This window comes from Sitophilus oryzae, unplaced genomic scaffold (assembly GCF_002938485.1).
Source record: "Sitophilus oryzae breed Bouriz unplaced genomic scaffold, Soryzae_2.0 scaffold_465_pilon_pilon, whole genome shotgun sequence".
Taxonomy (NCBI): domain Eukaryota; kingdom Metazoa; phylum Arthropoda; class Insecta; order Coleoptera; family Curculionidae; genus Sitophilus; species Sitophilus oryzae.
Window position 1 is genome coordinate 1,271,649 of NW_022147046.1, and position 24,932 is coordinate 1,296,580.

General features: G+C 32.1%; 1 protein-coding gene across 1 annotated transcript in view; it reads right to left on the bottom strand.

Moving 5' to 3' along the window:
- LOC115885903 (kalirin) overlaps positions 1–24,932 on the bottom strand; it is a 402,576-nt gene that overhangs the window by 90,043 nt on the left and 287,601 nt on the right. The window contains exon 24 of the mRNA XM_030904931.1: positions 16,488–16,761. Within this exon, the coding sequence (XP_030760791.1) occupies positions 16,488–16,761 (274 nt within the window). The remainder of the gene's footprint in view (positions 1–16,487; positions 16,762–24,932) is intronic.

Here is a 24,932-nt window from a genome sequence, read left to right on the forward strand (position 1 = left end):
AATGGCCATAATGCGTTCTTTCAAAATCATCGAACAACTAAATCATTTCCATAGATCCAGTGACGTACCGTGACTTTGAATTTTGAGACCAAAAACTGACAAATAATTTGTCAAAAAAATCATATTACAGCTATATGTTTTATTTTGCATAAAAATGTTAACTAATAATAAGTTAGAATAATTATATTTCTTTCCTAACTAAGTGGTTTTATCGCTAAATTTAACTAAAGCTAAGTACAGCACAAATCTTAAATACGTGGACTATTAACAACAAGTACATCGTAAAAGACTATTTTGGTAGCATTCTGAACGAGGATTCAAGTTAAACTTTTTAGAAAATAATTTAAAGGAAAAATGAACCTGTTCAGATGCTTGTTCCGAGTAAAATCCTAGAGCTCTATGATTTGCTTATATAAACTCTGGCACATGATGCAGAATTGCATGAATCTTTGGGGTTATCTTAATACCTAAGTTGAGTATTCCCAATCTAAATTGTTCGATGTCATGTTCAAAATGTTTGTTTAGTGCTTGACCAAAACAACTCGAAACTACTTGATTGAATGCAGAAAACACTGCAATATGTTTATTTCCTAAAAAAAAGATGATTAGGTTTTTGCTTGTCAAAACTTTGAATAGGATTCTTTACCGGGCGATATCGTCTTCAAAATATCCACTTTCTTTAAAAGTTGTCTGGCGTTATTTCCGTTACATTTTCCATAATGATCTAGTTTCAATCCCGCTTTTTTTATTCATTCTGTTGCAACATTGGTATTCTCCAATTCAAGACAATCAAATCAACCACACCTAACAAAAGGTGAAGCTCAGGAGGGGGAATATACTTTAAGACAGGTGTTTCTTCGTCGCCAATGATTAAAGGTATGTTTATACAGTTTTCTAAAAAATAATTGCCCTTTTTCATATATAAACAACAGTTTAAAAAATTTCAAACAAAAACGCTTACTAAAATCTTTGGCTTTTGTTATATTTCCTCCAGATTGTTGCCATAAATTTGTAGTTTCTGTAATACTTTTTATAGTTCTGAATGACCCTTTAATTTCCATTTCCTTTACATTTACATCATACCATGGGCAAGTGTGAGTGGATGAATTTGACTGAAGACCAAGGAGAATCATAATAAGCTTAAAGTCAGCGGCAAAAGTATAGGAACAAATTCCACATATGGACTGCAGATCTAACGTCTCAAAGAGGCTTTTAATGTTAGCATAAGATTCAGACCACTTTGGTCCTAAGCTAATTATGAATAGTTTATTAATTCCAGCACTTTTATATTTCTTGAAATATTCGGGATCATTTTCAGGGAGCACATTCAGACAAACTTTAAGTGAGCCACCACCACTATCAATGCCAATTTTTACATGAAAATCTTCAGATAATTCTCTAATTTCCAAAATATATGATAGAAGACCAGATAAATCTGAGCAGTATAAAAAAAATAATATTAACTGAATTAACATTTTTCCTTTAAATTATTTTCTAAAAAGTTAACTTGAATTGTCGTTCAGAGTGCTACCAAAATAGTCTTTTACGATGTATTTGTTGTTATAATAGTCCACGTATTCAAGATTTGTGTTGTACTTAGCTTTAGTTAAATTTAGCGATAAAACCACTTAGTTAGGGAAGAATTATAATTATTCTAACTGATTAGTTAACATTTTTATGCAAAATAAAACATATAGCTGTAATATGATTTTTTTGACAAATTATTGTTTCAGTTTTTGGTCTCAAAATTGAAAGTCACGGTACGTCACTGGATCTATGGAAATGATTTAGTTGTTCGATGATTTTGAAAGAACGCATTATGGCCATTAAAAAATTACTAATTTTACAATTTATATATTTTTTATTTTGAATCATATAAAATCCGAACAGTGTTGGTTTGAGGTACATTGTGTGTATTTCGATTTCGCGATATTGTGTGTTTTGCGATATTGTGGTCATTTTGTCATCAACAATATGGACAGATGTCATTTACCAGCAGAGGACGCATATCAAGCCATTGAATTGTTTCTTGGAGGTGCGCGACATATCGATATGGCTGATTGGTTTAATGTCTCGCAAAGTGTAATTTCTCAGTCAGCACGAAGACTAAAGCGGCTTTTATCACATAGACGTACAGTCCGTGCTTGAAAATAAGTGAAACCGAGTGAATAAAAAAGGCAAAAGAAGAAAAAGTTAAGTAACAATTTGATGTAACAGCATTTTTTTAATTGTCAGTTGCTCACGACGCAAAATGTCTCCACATAAACATGCTATACTTCTTTTCCATCGTTTTATAAAAAAAAATATATAAAAAATTAATAATGGCATCTCGGGCACGAAGCGTCAGATATATTTTTTATAATAATTACAAATTTTAGAGCAGAAAAACTAGCAACGGGAATGTGAAATTTGTATTGTCATATCATTTCAAATAGTATAATATTTACACAGATATAAACATCTTTGTATATCTTCTGGTCTCACACCCTGTTTATAAACAGATTTGCATACCGAACAATAATAATATTAAAGCTATAAATAGAATTTAAGAAAATAATTATGGAATTAACAATACAACACTTAACAGCTTTCGATTTACATAGGAAAAAGGAACTTTAATTGATTTAATAACTACTTAATACACTTTAAAATATACTTGTTATGTATATTGTAATTGTTTATTTATAAGTATCCTTGTGAAATAGGAAAAACCGCATACAATATTTAAATAAACATAATCTTATATGTATCTTACCCAATTCGCCTCTACTCTTTCTTCGAAACATTTACACTTTTCTATTAAAAACTCTTTTTTGAGTAATTAAAACTAACTATAACACCAAATCTATAGCATATATTTATAATATTTGGCGAATACTGATAATTTCACACTATTGGGATGTGGAACATTATTTTTATCTTAACAAAAATGTATATCTAATCTCTAAATACAATTCCATCTTAAATAAATTTTAAGTACCTTATACGTATAATATACTACTATTATTTTGTTATAATAATGCGGCATCTTTTATTTTTTTTAAACCTAAGACTAGTTTTCGTCTATAGATTATTTAATTACTTAACCTACGATCCAAATTTCTAAAAGTTTGAATAGGCTGAATTCATAATTTCACAAATAATGCTTATTCAATGTCATGTTTTTGTCAATTTTACACATATTCTACATTTGTTTCTCGATAACTATACAGGGTGTCCCAGAAATAAGTGCAAGTATTTTAAGGGGTAGATCTCGATAAAAGAAATATATTTTCTCTTTATCGATTTTCAAATAAGTCCAAAATAACGGAGTTATTTTACTTTGGAAGTAATTTTTTTGCTAAAATTTTGGGACCACTGGATCTTTTCTGGATTTTATTTCTTGTAAAGTTAATCTATTGCCTATGTTGCTATATTATCAAGAAATTACCTATCTTTTTTAAATAAAAACTAAAAAAATTTCCAAAAATTTTTTCAAAAAATTCCCCAAAAATTTTTCAAAAAATTCCGAATTTTCCAAAAAAAAAATTTCGCCAAAAAAAACACATAGGCGTGTTTCTGGGGTTGAAATATACTACCAGTTAAAATACTTGCACTTATTTCTGGGACACCCTGTATACAGTATGTCCTCGGATTGTCTTTACAAGAAGAAAAAAACTTTTTTATTGTTGGCATTTTGGGAAAAATGCATTTTTCCAAAAAAAATTTGCTTGTTCTAAAATGGTTAATCCCGTTTATACGTTTCCAAATTTCCATTTTAAAGGCCTAAAAATTGAAAGTCGTTTCTATGGTAATATAATTTAGATTTTATTCTTTTATAGATGGTTATAATTAATTTTGATTAAAATATTTTTTGCTGTTAAAGTATCAATTTTCCGATAACTATTATCACCCTTTCCGTAGCATTGAACTAAATACATTTTGTGCTTTTTTAACATTTTAAAAATATGACGGTAATTAAAATTCTGTGAAAAAAATCTATCAAAAATGAAAACGAAATTATATTACCATAGAAACGCGTTTTGATTTTTAGTATTTTTTAGGACTTTTAGGAAAATTCAACCATAATTTCATGTTTTCTTAAAGTATAAACGGGATTAACCATTTTAGAGCAAGCACATTTTTTTATGAAGAATGCATTTTTCTCCAAATGTCAATAATAAAAAAAGTTTTTCCTCTTGTAAAGACAATCCGGGACATACTGTAGGTATAGGATATCACTTTGAATAAGAAGACTAAGGAAGGAGCATATCAAAAATCTTAGGTCCACCGCGATGGGACTCAAATATGGCCGACTTAAATTCCGGTTTATCAGTGCCGTTCTAATTTTATTTAAAAAATGTAAAACTATGATGTAGGGTAGACGTGGGGTAGACAATCAATATTTTTTTTTGTTTTACGTTGTGAATAAATGTTGATACTTATTAAAATTGTTATAAAAATATAAAATTCTAATAAAAATAGATAAGTTATAATAATTATTTATAACCATAAACATCCGATACGCTACTGAAGCAGGTAAGTCAAATTGACGTATCTAAATTCTTTGAAATCTAATCTTTGACAAGTAGTAAATAAAAGCAAAAATGCAAGAAAAAATACATAATTAGTTAATTTAAGTGAATTTCATAAATGATCGGTTTACTACACGTATGTATATTATATAGCCGCTTACTAGCGAAAAGTTGTTCCATTATTTCACTCGATTTTTGCCGAGATCTACCGCACGCTACACAACAAACTATTTTAGAGACTTTTTCGATAAATCGCGATAAGTGTCACTGTTAATTTAAGATCTGCCACAATTTCCATCTAGATTTACTACCTTTATACAACTATCAGTAGTAGAATAAATAACAAATAACATAAAATAAGCTCCGTAAAGACCGACAAATCCACAAAATTTCAAATCAAATTCAAATGTATCAAATGAATCGTAAAACGTAACTGTCAAGGATCCCCACCCTAGAGTCCTTTTTCCGCCCACCATGCATGAATACATGGATAGCATTATGTTCCTTCCTTAGTCTTCTTATTCAAAGGGATATCATAACAGAGAAATTATGAAAAATAAAAGTAGTTTCGAAAAATGTAATAATATACTAGATGTTCCATTATTATTATATTAAAATAACAAATATGCTACTGCTTTTCGAATCAAGCGCGGCAACACTGCAACGTTGTGAAAATAATTTAGATACATAGAGCAGGTGCATTTATATATAAAAAAAAAATTAAATAAAATCCTACCAATGGTTCTGTATACTTAAAACTAGTAGTTTTTTTGTAACATGCCACCCCTGTTTAAATCTAAAAAAAAACTTTCCTATGATGTTATTTTTAAAATGCCACTATCAAAAACTCCAAAGTCATATCATCAAAAAACCCCACTCATATCAAGCGAAGTTTATGAACAGATTCTCATAAAAAATATTTTTTATTTTCATCGATTATCGCCAGATCAATGTTCTGAATGAAACGTTCAAACGAACTAACCACCAGGCGGCACATTTAACTAGTTCTGAACGTTGCAATTTTATTATTGAAATAATAAACAGAGAGCTGGTCAAATCGAACGCACAACGAACGGTCAAGGCGATCTAAGTTGGCCGGGGATCAAGAATCGACCGGTCCAGAATTTCTAAATAATCAAAAGCTTAAGTCTTAATATAAACCGTTGTAGAACGTCTGTCTCTCTGAATTTGACGCTTACTTTCGGCGAAATAAAAATAATCGAGAATAGTAATCGTCAGTTTTAAATGAGTCAAAATAATTCTGATCAAGCTTTGTCAAACTTAGTTTATACTCTGTTTTACGACTCAAGTAAGATTTTGACAAACGATGACAGAAAAAAGGTAGATTACGTCTATACCAATCCATTTATTTTACTAGAATTTAGAATGAGTGGGAGGGGAGTTAAACACTGCGATCTTACAGATCTATTGTGCCCCCCTTTCTTGAGTTATAACTCATCATACAGTCCCAGGGCTTTGATAAAAGCCAGTATCTGGGACGGTTTTACAGAGGGTAGTTTTCCATCTCCGATTTCAGTCATACCAAAGTTCATGGCACGGATGGTTGTCGTCTCGGCGCACTCAGTGATTAGGTGTTCTGGTGTTTTTTCACTAAGAAAAGAATTTTCACTAATATTTTTTAAGTACCTATACTATGGATGGGTTTATATACCGGGTGTTGCATCGTCGAGCGGGACATAGGAAATCCAATGTAAATTTTAATGGGGTCAATTATTGGCTTCCCTAATTATTTTAGAGAATAATTGTATTTAGGTTTATTGAAGAACACTAAAACCCATATTCAAAAGAATAACTTTAGATATTTTTGATTAGCCCGTTTACGAGTTATCGCCGATTTCTTTTTAAATATTTCTCCTTTCTTATGGCCCTGTATTTACTTATGAGCACCAGTCAAGGTAAAAGATAACTGTCAAATGAAGTTGTCATTTCAGAAATTTATCTATTTAGTGCTTTATTATTATTATTATTATTAAAAACTCATACCTACATCGAAAATATTAGCCATGAATTACACTACCGAAGAAAAAGTATTGATAATTAAATGATATTATCAAGGAAATAGTTATCAAAAGGTGTCGGACATGTTTGCTGCTCTGTATCCGAATAGACCGATACCTGGAAAATCTACAATCGCAAGGAATATCCAGAGATTTGAGACCAAAGGTACCCTAATAAATAACTGCAGATGTGAAGCAAGGCAGGAACAAAGAGAAGATGCAAGAAATGATACCGACTTGGAAGTTTTATTGTGCGTGGAAGAGAACGATGGAAAGATCAGCACAAGGAAACTTGAGGATGAAATAGGAATAAATCACACTACAGCGTTTCGAATTTTGAAACGACATAAATACTATTCCTTCAAATATGAAAAGCACCAAGAGCTACGAGATGGGGACGAAATACGGCGGCAGGCGTTTTGTTTTGATATGATGGAAAGAGCAAACACGGATAGGGAATTTTTAAAAAACATATGTTTCACTGACGAATGCATGTTTACCTTAGATAATGAACCCAATGTTCAAACTTATCGATATTGGAACAAAGAAAACCAACACATGTTTGCCGAAACAAGGACGCAATATCCACAGAAAGTAAATGTTTGGGCAGGGATATTCGGACACAATATTATCGGGCCATTATTTCTTACGCGAAATTTAAATGCAGAATATTATTTGAAACTACTCGAAAATCATATTTTATCTGCTTTACATGATGCCGCTAGGGAAAATCAGGAAGTATGGCACCAAATGGATGGCTGTCCGGCACATAGTACCCTAACTGTTCGGGAATATTTAGACAATAGTTTTAACGGAAACGTTATTGGCCTAAATCATACAGTAAATTGGCCAGTAAGTTCTCCTGATATTTCGCCAAATGATTTCTTTCTCTGGGGCCATTTAAAAAACAGGATATACAAGGAAAAAAAAACCCAAATCTAGACGAGTTAAAAAATATTATTTCTGCCGAATGCAATAGAATTTCAGTTTATCAACTAGCGAATGTAAGAAGAAAATTTTATGATCGCCTGGGTTATTGTCTAGCAGTCGATGGAGGAATATTTGAACATCTTAAATCCTAAAGTTCTAACAATTTAATAGTACCTAAATTAATAAGTTATTGAATATTGTAATAATACTATAATTAACCTTGTAATTGATTACTTTATTTTACTTTAATTCATATTAATTTGTATTTATAAATACATCTTTAAGATTTCCGATGTAGGAATGAGTTTTCAATAATAATAAAGCACTAAATAGGTAAATTTCTGAATTGACAACTTCATTTGACAGTTATCTTTTACCTTGACTGGTGCTCATAAGTAAATACAGGGAAAGGAGAAATATTTAAAAAGAAATCGGCGATAACTCGTAAACGAGCTAATCAAAAATATCTAAAGTTATTCTTTTGAATGTGGGTTTTAGTGCTCTTCAATAAACTTAAATAGAATTATTCTCTAAAATAATTAGGGAAGCCTATAATTGGCCCCATTAAAATTTACATGGGATTTCCTATGTCCCGTCCGACGATGCAACACCCGGTACCTATAGATCCGTCATGATGTTTTTAACCAATCTTATTGGTTTATTTTTCAAAAATGACAGATCATATTTTCAACATGATTGGAGTGACAGAACGATGAACGACGCGCGGACGCAGATGCGTATGAACTCGACTTAAGATTTTTGGGACTTGTCAAAGTCTTGCCAAATTATAGGTTATAATTTGTGTGAAATTATGTCAGTTAACTTGCGTTCTGCAAATTGATAAACATTTGAGCATTGCTTTTGCATTTTGGTTCGTGTTATTACGTTTTTTGTGATTTTAAAAAGTTAAGAAAATATCGAGGGAAAATTAAGTACCCCAACTTATTTCTTTGTAAAATAAAATAAACTACTTTGGAAATTAAAATGACAAACACATATATCAGTGTCAACGATTTTGTCGTTCATCAAGGCTGATTAATGCGGTTTAAGAGATTAGTTCTCTATCTGCGATATCAGTCGTACCAAGGTTTATGGCAAGAATGGTTGTCGTTTCTATCTAACTATCATAGCTTCAATCAATATCTAGGTATCATCACAGCTTCAATCTACCTAGATGTTCATTGATGAAACAGTGTCTTGTTAAAAATCCAGTCGTAAGTTCTCAAAAACTTTTTCGAGTGTCTTGGACCGTTGGACGATTCCTATTCCACGTTACGGATGGAGTCCATATGGATTGGCTTCAATCCCTCAAGGGAAATTGAAGAGTAAAATCAAGGCTACATTTTCACTCATTGGGTCAAAGTAATAGGGGTGAATTTAGGGGTGTAAAAATTGGAGTAATAATGTTAAGCTATCAGTGTCAGTACCTTTGTGGGAATTAAACCTATTCTTAGTAAATAGCCATAACTAAAACAGAACACATTAGTCACTAGATGTAATATGAAATAAGTCTTCTTAGTCTGACATTGTAATGGGCATGATCCAAAAAATATAAATTCGTAAATAAATCATTGTATTGCATGGATTAAGTCTTCATTACTTACAATACATAGGAAATTAGGAAAAATTCCATGATATAATTTTAGAAATTAAATTATAATTTCAAACTTGAACATTCCCGGTTGAGTTGTGACGTACATAGCCTTCACCAATCACGTTTCAGATCGTAGACAGGGAAGTTTCATATCATATGTTGGTATGACTGATTGCCTTGCTCATGCGTATCGGGCGCAGCCATTTTGGATTTTGTTATTATTTTTCTTCGTGCTTTTCAGTTCAGCGGTAAATTTTCTTGGTTATAACTTTTAATTTTATCTAAATGGCTCAAAACTATGAAAAAACTTTTTCGGATCATTTTCGAAAGGTGACGGAGTATATGGTGGACAGTTTTTATATAGACAATTTAAAATACTTAAGTGCTGATATAAAGAAGTTAAAATATCAAGGTGAAATTTTTTTTTCTTGAAGAGTCTAGATAATTTTAAATTTATTTTATTATAGATTTCCGGAGCGTAAACCAATGTTTTAAATATTTTAAAAAACAAAACCAAAACCGACACAACTCTACGATCTTTTAACGAAAGAATCCCAAAGTTGCGCATCAGCGGTGCATAGCCTAGGTATAAGTCGATGTTACATCTTAGCGATAAATATTTCAAAAATATATTTTGTATAGATTCAATTCTGTTTATATATATCTGGTACTGCGGATTCCAAACTGCGGATGCGAAGAATAGCTTACTGCAAATGAATGCGTAAAAAAGATTTAGAAGAGCTCTGAAACTTTTAAAATGCTTAGTACTGCGCTTTATGAAGCCGAACAATAATTTTGAGTCTATTATTACACCAAGATCTTTTATTTCAGTAACATTTTTTAAATTAATATTATTCAACAAATATGTATGATCTACAGAGCCTCTGTTTCTAGTAAATCTGATAGACACACATTTTTCTAAGTTTAAAAATAAATCTATAGAATTACAGTGTCTACCAAGCGGTTTAGATCATCTTGTATATTATGGTGATCAACAGAGCTCTGTATAGGTTGATATAACTTTAAATCGTCAGCGTAAAGTAGAAACTTGCAGTGGTGAAAACAGATATTAATATAAAAATATTAAGATAAAAAATTAAGATGTCATTTATGTATACGATGAAAAATAACGGACCGAGATGGCTGCCCTGAGGTACCCCGGATGGTACCCTAAAGAGATCAGATCTGTATCCATTGACTGTTACTAGTTGATTTCTATTTTTTAAATATGATTCAATCCACCACAAAAGAATCCCATCAATACCAGTCTCAGCAAGGCGATCAATTAACAATTGATGATTGATTTTATCGAAAGCCTTACTAAAGTCCGTATAGACAACATCCACCGGAACTCTCTTATCCATGGATTCATAAAGGGAATCTACAAATGTTATCAAATTAGTTTCTATAGACCTATTAGGAAGAAAACCATGTTGCTGTGGTATGATAATATCTTTGACGTGTTCTAGAATTCTGTTATATACAATTTTCTCAAGAATTTTTCACAGAACACACATAGCTTACTAATAGGCCGATAATTTTTAATACCATGGATGTTTCCTTTTTTAAAAATTTTAATAATATAATAAATTACAGGTGGAAAGAGGTCAGTAAATAAAAATTTCGTTATTTTTTTATTATTATCTATGTAAATAAAAAACGCAACAAAAATGCAGGACCGCAAATCCAAGACCAGTGTCGCTCATCACTAGACTTAATTTTTTTTTAAATTTCTGAGAGTAACTATTCTGAAGCAAATCCTTGATAGCAGCCAACGTATATTAGATGTAACATAAATTACAATAAAAACAGAAAATACTCTAAATAAACCCAGTAAAAAAATAATTTCATCTGAATAAGTAACCATCATAGTAAAATAAAACACTATTTCACAACAATACATCACAGCAGTTCAAACATTAGGTAAGCGTAGTTAACCATTATCTACAAATGATTAAAACTGACAGCTTTTTATGTTAAAAAGTTATTAAAAGATCGCCATTACAAAAATGTTGTGTTTTCACTTTAGATTACCTTGAAATGGACCTAGATATTTCAATTGCTTTTTCTGCTATTAGATATACACCTTACAACTTAAAAATTAATTATTTCTTCTGCATTCTTAACCCAGTGGTTCAATATTTTAATTAAATTCAATTCCGACACCCTCAGGTGATGATTGCTGTAATACAGTAAAGTTCATTTAACAACGAGCTAAAATTAATTTGAATTTGATTGGTAAGCATGAGCATAGATATTTATAGATAAATGCAAGCCAAATCGAGATGCTAGAACCGGAGGAACTATGCTCCTATCTTATCAAGCACCTGCACAAGTTGGTGTAGGGCACAGGGCTAGAGGAAACTGGATGCGAACATAAAAAGGAAACAAACACAATAGGTCTTGTAGGTCGCAGTATTTCCGGCATAGAATGGCCGCTTAATATTCAGAAAAATAAAGCCAAATCTAACTTACTTCAAAATTACACGAACTATACAGCAGAGACCACAAACAAAAACAAAACAGTCCACTGTAAAATCACCTGTTTTATCTCCTGTCACAATAGCAAACACATAAAAAGACACTACATACAAGTAAAACAAAACGAAAACTTTATTGTTAACAATCAATTTTCATTTTCCATCCCCTGTCACAAAAACAAAAAAAAAACAAATCGCGCGACTAACCGCGAAAAAAATGAATGCAACAACCGCGGCGCTCGACTAAAAAACAATGTGTCGCGACGACGCTCAGAATCAGTGCCAACTAGATGCTTAATATAAATACAAATAATGCGACCCGCACGGTCCGTGTGTGTATTGAAAGGGGGGTCTTCCCCTCGGTTCTTGCGGACGCGGGGGGAAATAATCTAATTCATTGAGCGATCTAATCGCGTGTCAGATTTATTACGCGAATTTGGAACGACAGAGGCGCTGATGTGTGAGGGGGGAAAGAGTTGTTTTACGCAAGTGGTTTTTGATTTATGGGTTTATAAAACAGCGTGTTGTTTTCGTCGAAAACGTCATTGTATTACACTGGAATAAATACCCTATATTTATTTTACAGCGAGAATCAATAATATTACAGGAATCCACTGGCAAACAAACTCATAACTGTACCAAGCGACAAGGTGAAATTAGACCGAATAGAGGTATGTAGTTCGTGAACGAACTAGTTCCGCAATGAACTATTCCGACCCCGGAATGAATGGAACTAGTTCCTGGTTTCTCAAAGAACTAGTTCCTCAGGGCCTATTCCGGGATCGAGACTGTGACCGTAATAATATACGACAGCGATGGATCGGCCAGCGCGCGTAGCCCGATGCTAGACAGGAGTGGGGAGTGCCAGCCGTATGTTATCGGATCCGGACCTACAGGAACTAGAGGAACTAAATAAAAGACTAGTTTACGTACGGATCGGCCAGCGAGATCGCATACCGATGCTAGGCGGTAGTGGTGCCAGCCGTATGTTATCGGATCTGGACCTAGATGAACTAGAGGAACTAAATAAAAGACTAGTTTACGTACGGATCGACCATCGCGATTGATGTTAGGCAGGCATGGGGAGTGCCAGCCGTATGTTATCGGATCCGGACCTAGAGGAACTAATTAAAAGACTAAGTCACGGGAATCTATTCAGTCGGCAGATCCGAGAGATACAAGACGACGACGATGGATTCGGCTCTTGTCTATTGCCAAAGTCGGCGTAATTACCACAGAAAATTGCCGTGGATACTGTTTTTGATATTTAGTTTGATCTTTAAATATTTTATGGGAATGTTTCACTTTAGGTCTCTAAAATTAAGAAATATCTTATAAAACGAAGTAGATATTCAAAATTTTTAGACAAAAACAAAAGCATGAAGTGAGGAAAAATGCAATTTTTCGTAAAATTTTCGTAATATTTGCTCCAATTGATTTGTCATATAGTTTTTAAACTCTGATTTGAGTTTATTTTTTTATCTGCAATAAAACTTACCTATGTTTTTGACATACACAATGACACCTCTCGTTATATTTCGTACATTATAAAAATTATACAGATTATACTGTGAATAGTTGAATAGTATGAACTTTGAATAGTAGAAACCAAACCAAAACGAAATCCATTAGGAAGCAACGGAGATGTCAATATTAGTCGAGAACTATTTTGAACTAAAGACCTAGTTCAAGGAACTATTCTTCTGGAAGAACTAGAACTAAGGAACTAGTTTCTCCCAAGGAACTAGAATTCCCACCTCTAAGACCGAATAATAAGATTATCCCTTGGAAAAAGTCTGGGTTTTTCGTCACTGGAAGAGAAATTAACAAAATTAAAAAGTTATTTTTGTAAATACCACTAAGTTGAATCCAAACGGAAACTAGCTGGTCAGTGGCTATTTACTAGTAAAATAAATTTGTTTTACCAACAAAAAATACTTAAATTTTTAGGAGGCATATCTCCTCTCTCCTTTCTTCGTCATAACTCAAACTAATTTAGTTAGTCTGTGGTCACAAAGGCAAAAAGAACACGATAAAAAAATATTTTTAAAATAAATATTAATATAATGTAAATATTATGACTTTTTCTAGTTTTGTTCAAAATATGTGTGAAGCCTATACAATTTTTTGATACAGAAATTCATGTAAAAGGTTTATTCAAAAATGTGTTTGCTTTTTAAAATTATTATTCTGCATTTTTTAAAAAACAAAATCTCTAGGCCCTCCCCTACGTTCAACACTAACCACCTAACCACAAAAAATAAGAAGGATAGAAAAACAATATAACATACGAACATCCATTATCCACTTGGATAGATCCATTTTGACCCAACTAAGCCACTGAACCCTGAACAACAAACAAAAATGTGATATACAAAATACCATGTGAATGTGAGAAATTGGTGAAACATCTAATCCATTAAATAAATGTTATGATAAATGTTACCTACGAATTAAACGAACATAAAAATTGTTTTAAAAAGAGCGATTTTCGCAAATCTAAGATTTGTCGGCATTCACGGGACAGGGTAGGTACAGGGTAGATTTTAACAATGCAGAATTAGAATGTAAGACCAAAAAAAGAAAATAAAATAAAAAAGTTTTCCTACTTCAATCTAATATACATAAATGTGCTTAGGAATCTGAAGAGGCTATAGCTTCTTTGATTAGTTATTTATTTATTTTTTTTAATCTAGATCACCGAATATATAAATAAAGAGAACAAAACATAAGTAAAAATTATTAAATACAAACAATAAACAGAAAGTTTAAGATAAGGATTTACCTCACTAATTATTTGTTAGGTAGTAATCGTTAATTTGATATTTGATTTAATATGGTCTTTCATATAAATATCTTTTAATAATATCATTAATATAAGTATCTGCTAAAAACTAAAGGCGTTCTTGAATAGTTTTTCTTAGTTAAAAAAAGTTGTTTTACTAGTACAACGCCATTGACAAGCGGCTTCCGTTTGTGAACCAAAAACCAGTGGTGTTTACAAAAAAATACTTCTTTATTTTGTCAATTTCTCTTCCAGTGGCGAAAAACCCATACTTTTTTCAAGTAATCAAATCTAGCCTGACAAATACTTTTTAATGAATTTACTGTAAGATCATTTTATTAAAAATTTTGATCATATTATGCAAATTTATGAAATAATTGATTTTAAATACAAATATGTATTGTGACGATTGTGTATTTGTTTAAAACAATGAGGTGTATTGACTAAAGTCGACTAAAGATCAGTAATTAAGAAAAAATAGTGTGTGTAACAAGAACAAATAAAGACGCCATTGCATTGAGAGCGATTTTTTAGAAAATCTATGGATGTATGTCAGGATTTTTTTGTTTTACATATTATTTGTTTTATTTTATTTTAAATTACATATTATTGACCGCGGTTATTTTCAATCCAAATATTTAAACAAAAATACCTTCTATAAATAACTAAAAAAAATTATCTAAACAACAAATACAATTAAGTGTCACATACCTTTGTTACGAAGAAAACAATTAAACATTGCAGATAAAAACAAAATACTGTCATTTTTTCGCCTTTCATTTTTTGCGATTGAAATATACATAAACTCTAGAGGATCTGTGTATCTGTGTAATCTAATCGCAGATAAGACAAATTTTCCTGTGATACATGACGAACAAATCAATTGATATCGGTTATCTTACTAATAGAGATACCGTATATAGTGAATAACTTGTCATATTGTTTCGGAATGTCGATAGTTTCGGTTGGTAAAATCCATGTTTATAGATGCTAAAACATTCTACATCAGAGTCGTGCATATAATCTAGGCCCAAATTTCCCCATAAAGGTGCTTTATACGATTTGCGCAACAATAATTTAACAATTGATTTATTATCGGATTGATTTACTTTATATTTTTACTAGCGTGTACCCGCGATATATAAGATCAACTATTAGATATCTCTAAAGAGCGAAAATATGAGATACATATATTTTTATAAATATCCTTTAAACTCTTTAGCAGGCAATATTTATAATATAGGAAATTCAAATAATTAGTTTTCTGACATATGGGAATAAATTGTCTAATTGTTTGACACTAAATGTCAAAGGAAGCTAGATAAAATCAAGAAAAATATACGCTTTAAAACTAAATCTTAAATAACATAAAAACGATTTATTTTAGGTATAGGAACATGTATAGTCAAAAAGTAACGAATTGAAAAACCTTTTAACCAGTGAAATAAAAAAATGTGGGTTTCCGTTTGAAAAAAAAATATTTATGATAATGCTTTAATCGCTCAATTCCATGAGAGCTACCGCCATTATTATATGACATACAAACAACTTAATTTTTGACATAGATAGTCACATTATGTCTTCTCTTTATGTTAGAGTGGGCTGTGGTAATCACTACATTTGAATTTTGGGCTATACAATTTTTTTTGACAGGCATCAACTATTTTTGACAGGACGGTTTTTTAATTTTTAGTTAAAAACATAATATCTTAGCCCTCAAAAAAATATGCAATTATCTAGACTCACCCTAGTAATAGTATTAGTGACAGTATGGTGAAGGTATTACAATAATTAAATTCGATCATGAAACTTTCGTTACTATAAACAAAACCTTTAAAAAATAATATCAAATTCTTAATACTCTGAGATTAAATTAATAATAATATAATAATAAATTTACAAAAAATTGAAGAACAATTAATTTATATAATTATTAAAAAATATAATGTTATACAATCTCCTCGCGTTGATTTAATTAAATTCCGAAACAGTTGTCCTAAAAGATAATTTATTATATTTTATGTTTAATGGATTACTAAAAATCCTGATCACAGTTTGAAACACATACGTCCCCCCTAATAGCACTACTAGATTTTCCACTAAAATTTTAACAAAAAACGTCGTTAAAAGGAACAAAATATAAAAAACAATTAATTCATCACTAACCTGGAACTTCGTGATCGACATTCTGCGGTACCCTCCTAGATGGCGATCCTCTGGGCTGGGGAGGTTGCTTGAGCACCGCCAACGGTACCAAACCCTCCGGCACGGTCTCCTGGTGTCCCTCGGAGCCCCTTGTGGGCATGCGCACCAGACAATAGTCCGGCCGCGCAGCACACACCTCCACGACCTCCACCTGTTGTCCCTTGGAGACGGTCAGTTCTTGCGGACTGGAAGCTGCATAGTCCGACATCACCCACGTCATTTCTAGGACGCCAGTCTGGAAAAAAGAGGCTTAGATTAGAAAAGATTAAGATAAAATAACAAGCACTAGTCCCTTAGGCGATGAATTCTCGTAGTTATACCTATAAAGGGTGTTAAAAAACAATGTACCAAACTTTGGATCGTTCTATTGACAAAAATAAAACAAAAAGTTCCTATAAACATGTTCTAAGATGTTTCCCAAGGAACAGGTAAATAAAAATAATTTCATGTTTATTTTTGACAACATTGGTAAATTAATTTCACAATTAATATTATGTTTATTTTTGACAAAATTGGTACATATACAACGGTATTCTTGAAATTTTGTACTCTTACACATATTTTAATGCCAAAATGAATACCGATAGTGTAAAATTCCGTAACAGCGCCGAAAGAGTACTTTCCATTAGCGAAGAAGATACTACCGGTAGTATTTTTTTATATCTTTATACACTCAGATGCAAAAAAACGGAACGGAAAATTTTTTGGTGAAGTTTAAAATGTTATATCTTTTTATTTTTAGCCCATTTCCTTGATTTTTTTTTAGCAAACTGTATATAAATATACCAACTTTAATTCATAGACTCTGTTTATTATAAACTTTAGTATTTGACTTATTTTACAGGGTTAATCGAAGAGTTGTTTTTTACCCTATCTTTAAATCACCCTGTGCAATAATTTCGCGAGCACATTTTTATAAAACATTATTTTTCGGTCATGTCTCCCGAATATTTTGTTTTTTGACTCATGTCAACACATGCCTTGGTTAATATTAAATAAAAAGACTAGACCATAATGTGATCGTAGAATGAGAATAGTTAGATTGTACGATCCATTTTGCGATTTCACTAGGGCGCGTCACTCAGTCAGAGCTAAGGGCGGAGAGGGCAATCAACCCCCCCCGAGCCCCTTTACGGCACGCCACTGTGGCTTTGGTGATGATTGTCGTGTACGATAAAATATGATCCTTAGTGTCGAAGATTGTACAAAAGTCATTGATCTTGTTGAAGATGACTGAAATTATGAATATTCGCTGGGTCCTTGAAGAAGAATAGGAAAACATACCACAATATAGTTGCAGCCTCATTAACAGTATGAACCGACCAAGTTATACCAGCCGGGGGAGGCAATACAAAGTATTATAGTATTTTTTACAAGTTTTTTGTTTGTTTGTACACCTAGTTATTACAGTATTTTTTTTTAATATCCTTAGTTTTGTTAGGGTTACTAATATTTATTAAAACCAACCTTTTAACGTTTTTTATTCATAAAGAGTTCTAATCAGTGTCGATATGACATTACGACAATAGTCACCAAAGCCACCGTGTGATATCAAAACTAAAAATAAAGATATAAAATAAATAAATACTAAAGTTTATAAAAAAACTGAATTTATGTTTATAAAAAAATTAAGTTAATAGATTTAAATACAGTTAAAAAATTCATGAAAATATGGCTAAAAGTAAAAAAATATAACACTTTAAACTTGACCAAAAAATAATCCGTTGCGTTTTTTTGTATCTGAGGTAGTGATGGGTTGTTATTTAACTATCTGTTATTTTATAACAATTATTTATAAATAACATAACGCAACCGTTACTACTTTTAAAAAATAACAGATATAAAATAACGACACGTAGAGATCGGCCGCTCGTGAAAGGAAAAACGAAGTCGGCGCTCTGCATCACCACGAAATTCTATGCTGCTCGAAGCAATTCCAAAAAACAACTAGTATGGATTGAAAACATGTTATTTCGTCAACCATCGATACAGGCGGCGAGACAACGGACAACGGAGTGGGGAAAGCGCTACGGCGAACGTAGCTGCTTCGGTCGATACCGTCAATGGTCGTATTTACAACAGCTTAAAAATAATAGGATATAAAAGAAGCAGGTTTTTTGAAACAGTTGAGGGCATAACGCCTGGCGGTGGAGATAACAGGAGTGGGAAAGGAACGCTGCTGCATCGGTCGATTGTCGATGGAGGCTCGCAACGGGTTGGAGAAGCAGTCATTTTAGATATGTTGTTTTTCAACCTGTTACAAGCATAACAGCGCGGCGGACGAGATAATAGGTGTGGGAAAGGAACGCTGCTGCATCGGTCGATTGTCGATGGAGGTTCGAAACAGGTTGGGGAATAACGCATCAGTTGTTTTAGATACATTCTGTTTCAACCTGTTACGAGCATAACGGACGGAGGTCGAGATATTATGGCGCTCTATGTTTCAGTACTTACTTATTACGTTTCAATATTTAGGTATATATTTATTCTGAAAAATTTTCAGAATAATATTTTAAGATTTTTTAAAAATGTATACAGGGTGTTTTGAAAAATCTGGTCATTGATTAATCACGATCCTGTTTAAAGCCCTTGACGTAAAAAGCTGATTTTTGGAAAACGGATTGACTTTAGTGTGTAGGGGTTCGATAAGAAGGGATTTTTCGAAACTCGAATTCTAAGGGGGTGAAACTACTCTGAAATATTAGAATATTTTTTATTTAAAAACCGGTGAGTTTTTCGGAAAAACTCTTAAAACACGTATATTTTAATATGTTGTTTTACATATTTTAAGATTTTTTAAAAATATATACAGGGTGTTTCATAAAATATGACCATTGAGTAATCACTATTCTGCTTAAACTGCTGGACGTTTAAAGCTGATTTTTTGCAAACGGATTGACTGTGGGGTTGAGGTTCGATAAGGAGGGGTTTCTCGAATCGCAAATTCCAACAGGGTGAAAACGCCACTCAAATATTACAATATTTGTTATTTAAAAAACGGTTAGTCTTTCGGGAAAATGCCTGAACACGCATAATTTATTTTGTTTTTTTACATATTTTGAAATTTTTTAAAAAATCATACAGGGTGTTCCAAAAAGTTGAGTAATTGATTAACCACGATTCTGCTTAAACTGCTCGACGTTAGAAAGCTTATTTTTGGCAAATGTGAGAAAATTTTATCCAGTTTGTATGTTAATGGAAATTTTTGTTTTGCTTTATCATCACCATTAGAAATTATTAATTCGACGCGAACGAAGTCGCGGGTACACGCTAGTTTAAGTGTAAAATTAATTCGAACTCTAGTGTGTAGTTGGTTTACTTATGAAGAATATACTACACATTTTCTTATATTGCTATTTTTTGACCGCAAATGGTAAAATCATAACTAAGAGCTTCTCGCCCGTCGAGTGAGATGCACCCTGTACACTGCTACGCAATTCAGGATCTACGCGGATCGAGGGGCAGGGCGTAGGTATTAGTATATACTATAGACGAGTGGCCGAATTTTGGCTTTTTTTATATCGCAATTTGTAAACAGCGCTTATTTGTAAATAACCACCGTTTTTAGAGAGGTATTTTAGATAACAATCGATATTTAGAAATGTTTTGACACCCTGGAAATACTACCACCGAGCACGTCATTGTTGCAACTTGCAACTGCGTAATACGCCTGGCGATGACCGTCTCATACTCTTTCAGATATTTAGCAGTAAAATAAAGAAACCTGTTATTTTTAAGCTGTTATTTTAAGCTGTTTTTTATAAATAACTATAACAGTTTCAACTGTTATCTAAAAATAACAGTTTTGCCCATCACTAATCTGAGGGTAGATACAGTAATTTCAATAAATTACATAAAAAGCTAGGTCCTTTTACGTAGGAAATGATCTTTTCGTATAGTATTAGCTAAATTAATGATGAAATGTAGAGAAATTATAAATAAATTAATCTCATGATTCCGCTAGTACTGTTTGGATTACACATGGTCTGCAATACCTGACTCCATTTTCATCTTTAACAGTATATTTATATAAAGGATCGATATCGGTTAAACTGTCAATGTCGTTAAGCAATAAAGAATGCCTTTATATTGAAGCTTTTATGATCAAATTAAAATTTCATGTTTAAAGGTAAGCTCGTCAATATATGGATGGTTTTAGACATATACCGGGTGTTTTCAAAAAATGGCTCACCCCTATTTTATTTTTTCAGATAATAAAACGAAATTTGATATGTTAGTACATATGTATATGACAAAAATCAAAATTGATACACGTATTCAATTACTTTCGGTAAATTAAAAAAAACAGCATTTTAAATTTTAATCTAGAGTGCCATGGCTGTGTTAAAACCCCTAATTTTTAATTAAGGAGCTTTAGAAAAATATATTTGGTCGTCTAACGTTTTTCGTGTGTTTTCCTGGCCGGTTAAAAGATGTCCAAATCTTATTTTTAATCATAACTCAATATTTTCAAATTGAACGAAGGTGGCTCATTACCATTTTTGAAAAAGGCATTTTTACGAATAATTTGGTACGACATACCTCATTTAAAAAAAACATATAAAAAGTTGACATATGATGAATTCATCAGAGAAACATTCATGTTTTACGACAAAATTGTGACAAATCCAATACATTTCTGCGACATTTTTGTTTTATTTCAAAATTCGGAGACTTTTCAATGTCCCGTCTCGAGTCGGTAAAGATCAAAGTGTCTATGTTTTGTTCGTATATTTTACAACAAATTGTCGGCGCAGTGTGGATGGCGTGTGCTGCCAACAGCAGGAGACCAGTGAAATCGCATATGGTTAATAAAACTCATTCGCAACAACTAAACTTTTGACTTTGTTGTACTTTTGTCCTTGCGGTTTGGACAATTATTTGTCTCAAGTTTGTCTTGTAAGAATTCCCCATTTTTTGTCGCAAGTTTGTCTTGTTTTTGTCTCAAAATCGTGTTTACTTTTTGTCGCCCCACTTTGGTCTGGACCCGGCATAATAAAGTAAAAATACCAGGTACTACCGTATAATCGAATAAAAACGCCGTCAGCGATGGTTATGAAATGAAGATCGCTGTCATTTTATATGTAAATTTATATGGGAAATGTAATCGATATTCATTTCATAGCCATCGCTGACGCCGTTTTTATTCGATCATACGGTATTTAAAAATCAAAAGTTCTAGTCATTTCCAGTGAAATAGGAATTGTATACGTCAATCAGTCCTGATTTATGTCATAACTAACATACCGAATCTCGTTTTTTTCTCTGAAAAATAAGAAAGTTATAGGGTGAGCCACTTTTGACAAACCCTTGGTATGTATTAAATATATGATCATACGAAACAAAATGTATAATAGAGTATGTTTAATAAAGCAGACCCATGGGGAGCTTATAAAATACTAATAATTAATATTATCATAATTAAAGCAAGAAAATATATTTTATTACTACAAGAAAACAAGAACAGTGCTAATAACTGAATTAGTCAAGAACCTATAAATATATTCTTAGTAAATTTCAGACCTTCAAATTATAATACGTATAGCTAAAATTGTAAATTACACAATTATTCAAATGTGGTTTATTAATTTTAATTTCTATTGTGGTCATTTAGTCGATACAGTTTTGTGGTTCAGTTCAGAGATAGTTTATAATAATATTTATATTTTCTGAACGTTGAAATATTAATTTAAATATAATATTTATGATATGTTACTGTTTAAAAATACACCAGAAAATGTAAATATTATCCGCAGAAAAGAGTATAATCATATATCATCCTATTGAAAAGTTTTCTAAATAAATGAAAAAAAAATGTATACAGAATCATATAAAATTAATTTAAGATCATTTAATATGTCCATACAGGATACCCCAGTGTACAGGGTTTTCGGAGATATTCAGTATGATAACACCCTGTATATTTTCATTTTTTTGAAAGATAATTTTCTTCTGATTTCTAATATATGCACAGCTCTTTATTTTTATTTGCAGAATATGCTGCCGAAGTTTCCGGAATACAGTTCGGACCACCCTGTATAATCGAGGACATTGGCGTTTTTATGCCATTTTTATTTGTAGAAAGTTTCACACTTGGATAAAGTAAGTTGGTAGCCAGCCTACTTACTTGGATGTTATGAATCTTTCCATCTTGTTTCTCACAATTTATTTTGTAGTTATAAAGGGCATTAGATACTCCAGGTCCGTTAAATTACGAAAGATAATGATGTAAAACGTCAAATTGGAAAATTCATCTTGATTTTTTGTAGATAAAAAAAAGTGACAAAGGAAAAGTGGAAGTTATTTTTGTCTCTTATTTCAGTTAATCGTAGGAACACCTAAATAACTTGATATTTTTAGTTATTTGGTTATATTGGACCACCCTGTACACCTCTTTAATAACTTAAGAGTTTTGTTATGGATTCGTCAAATACTTTTTTTTTCGTTTCCGTTTTTCCGTCCTCTTTTTTTTCTATTCAACGACCGGTAATTAATCAGCGTTTTTTTTATTTGTGCCGTTGATTACAAGCACACATAATTATCTTTCGCTGCGGTATTTCACGTCAGCCTCCAGGGAGAGCGAGACACCGTTACAGGCTTGGCCTGTAAACGAATCAATATCACTCGACCATTGAAATGTCCACTCTTTACGAGATAGACGTATGGGTATACATATGTGCGTTGTATGTTCCAAATAACTACGAAGTTTTTGAAGACCATTTCAGTCTATTGTCAAAAATAAAGTGGTGGGGTGGGCTAAACATTTTTACTTTCATATACATATTGATATCTCTATGTTGTTTTTACTTCGTGTAGAAATTCAGCTCTCATCTACCAATCTAAAGGATGTGGGTTCGAATCCTGCAGCCGGCATTCCATCAGCTGACTATTTTTCCTTAGCCAACTTTTTACTTAGAATACAGTGGCCTAGTCTGTTGTTTTACGAAAAGAATATTTTTGAAGATATATGAACTAAAGTTATGTTTTCTTAAATAGAACACCCTGTATAAATCATACGATCTGGCTTGCTATAAGCTTCTCAAAAATATATGACACTCTATATTTGGTTCTATATATAGTGGCAACGTTGGCACGAAGTGAAGCAGAATTAAAGTTTAATCGCAGTGTAAAATTTTAAGTTTTTTAGTGTTCCTAGTTGAAGAAAATTAGAAAAAATTGTCGAAGATAGTCTACAAAAGTAAGCCTTTAACCCTTAAATATAAAAGTGCTTATCTATAACCGTCAAATATCCTTAAAAGTAAAATTTTGGTATAAAAAGCCACGCCCGTTCAATACCTTTTGGACTTTGAACCATCACACGTCCATTATAATAATACATATTTGACCCAGTTTTTGGACTACAGCGGCTCGACGTTGCCAAGTGCAAAAAACATTCTTTTTGACTAGGATATATCCTGATATTTTCTTAAATAATGGTTGATACGGTAATGTTCAAACAATTCGAAGAGATAAAATTCTTGATACAAAACAGCAAACAAGAGCTAAGAGAAGATATTAAATCAGTCAGAGAAGATTTAGCGATACAAACAGAAACTTTAAAAGAGAACATTACTGTATTAGAAAGTAAACTCAACGACTTGGAAAGCAGGGTTCAAATAATAGAAAAACTAGCTAGAAAGAATAATCTAATAATCTTTGGCCTACGGAACAATCGAAATTTAAAAGACATTGAGCTAGCTGCCTGGGTAATAGAGCAATTAAAAACTCTTTTAGGAATAGATGTATATTTAAGTGACATAAATAATATATATTATCTAGGTAACGACTCAAACAAGCCTTTGCGTATAGAACTTAACACATATTTAAAAAAAGTTTTAATACTCAAAAACGCTTATAAATTGAAGGGTAAACAGATTTTTATAAACCACGATCTTTCCAAAAAAGAGAGAGTGGTGAATAAAGTATTGAATGAGAACTTAAAAGAGGCTAAGAAGAAAGGTTTGAGAGCGTACGTAAAGAAAGAAACCCTTATAATCGGCAACGAGAGTTTTAGCTACGAACAGCTAGTGGAGAGAGGGCATAAAGAAAACGACTCAGACAACGAAGTATTTACTGACGTTCCATCAAGACCTTCCTTGAGTGCCCCGGGTACACCTGTATTCGATCTACCAGTTCAATCTAGTGGTATCGAGCGCAACAAGCTAGAATCAAACCATCCCTTATCCAGGCCAAACAATACAATTGAATTCACCGTTGTTTCAAGGACATCCAGTGCGGAAGCGCGAAGGGGTTCAAATAGTAATACAGCATCTCTACAATCATCCAGTAAGGTACAAAGACCGGCAACTAGGAGCCACCCGAAACCTTAGTATAGTAATCAGAAGATCCATCTAGTGAAAAAAATGACAAATGTGCGTGAAGAGGTAACATTCTAGTTAAAGATAT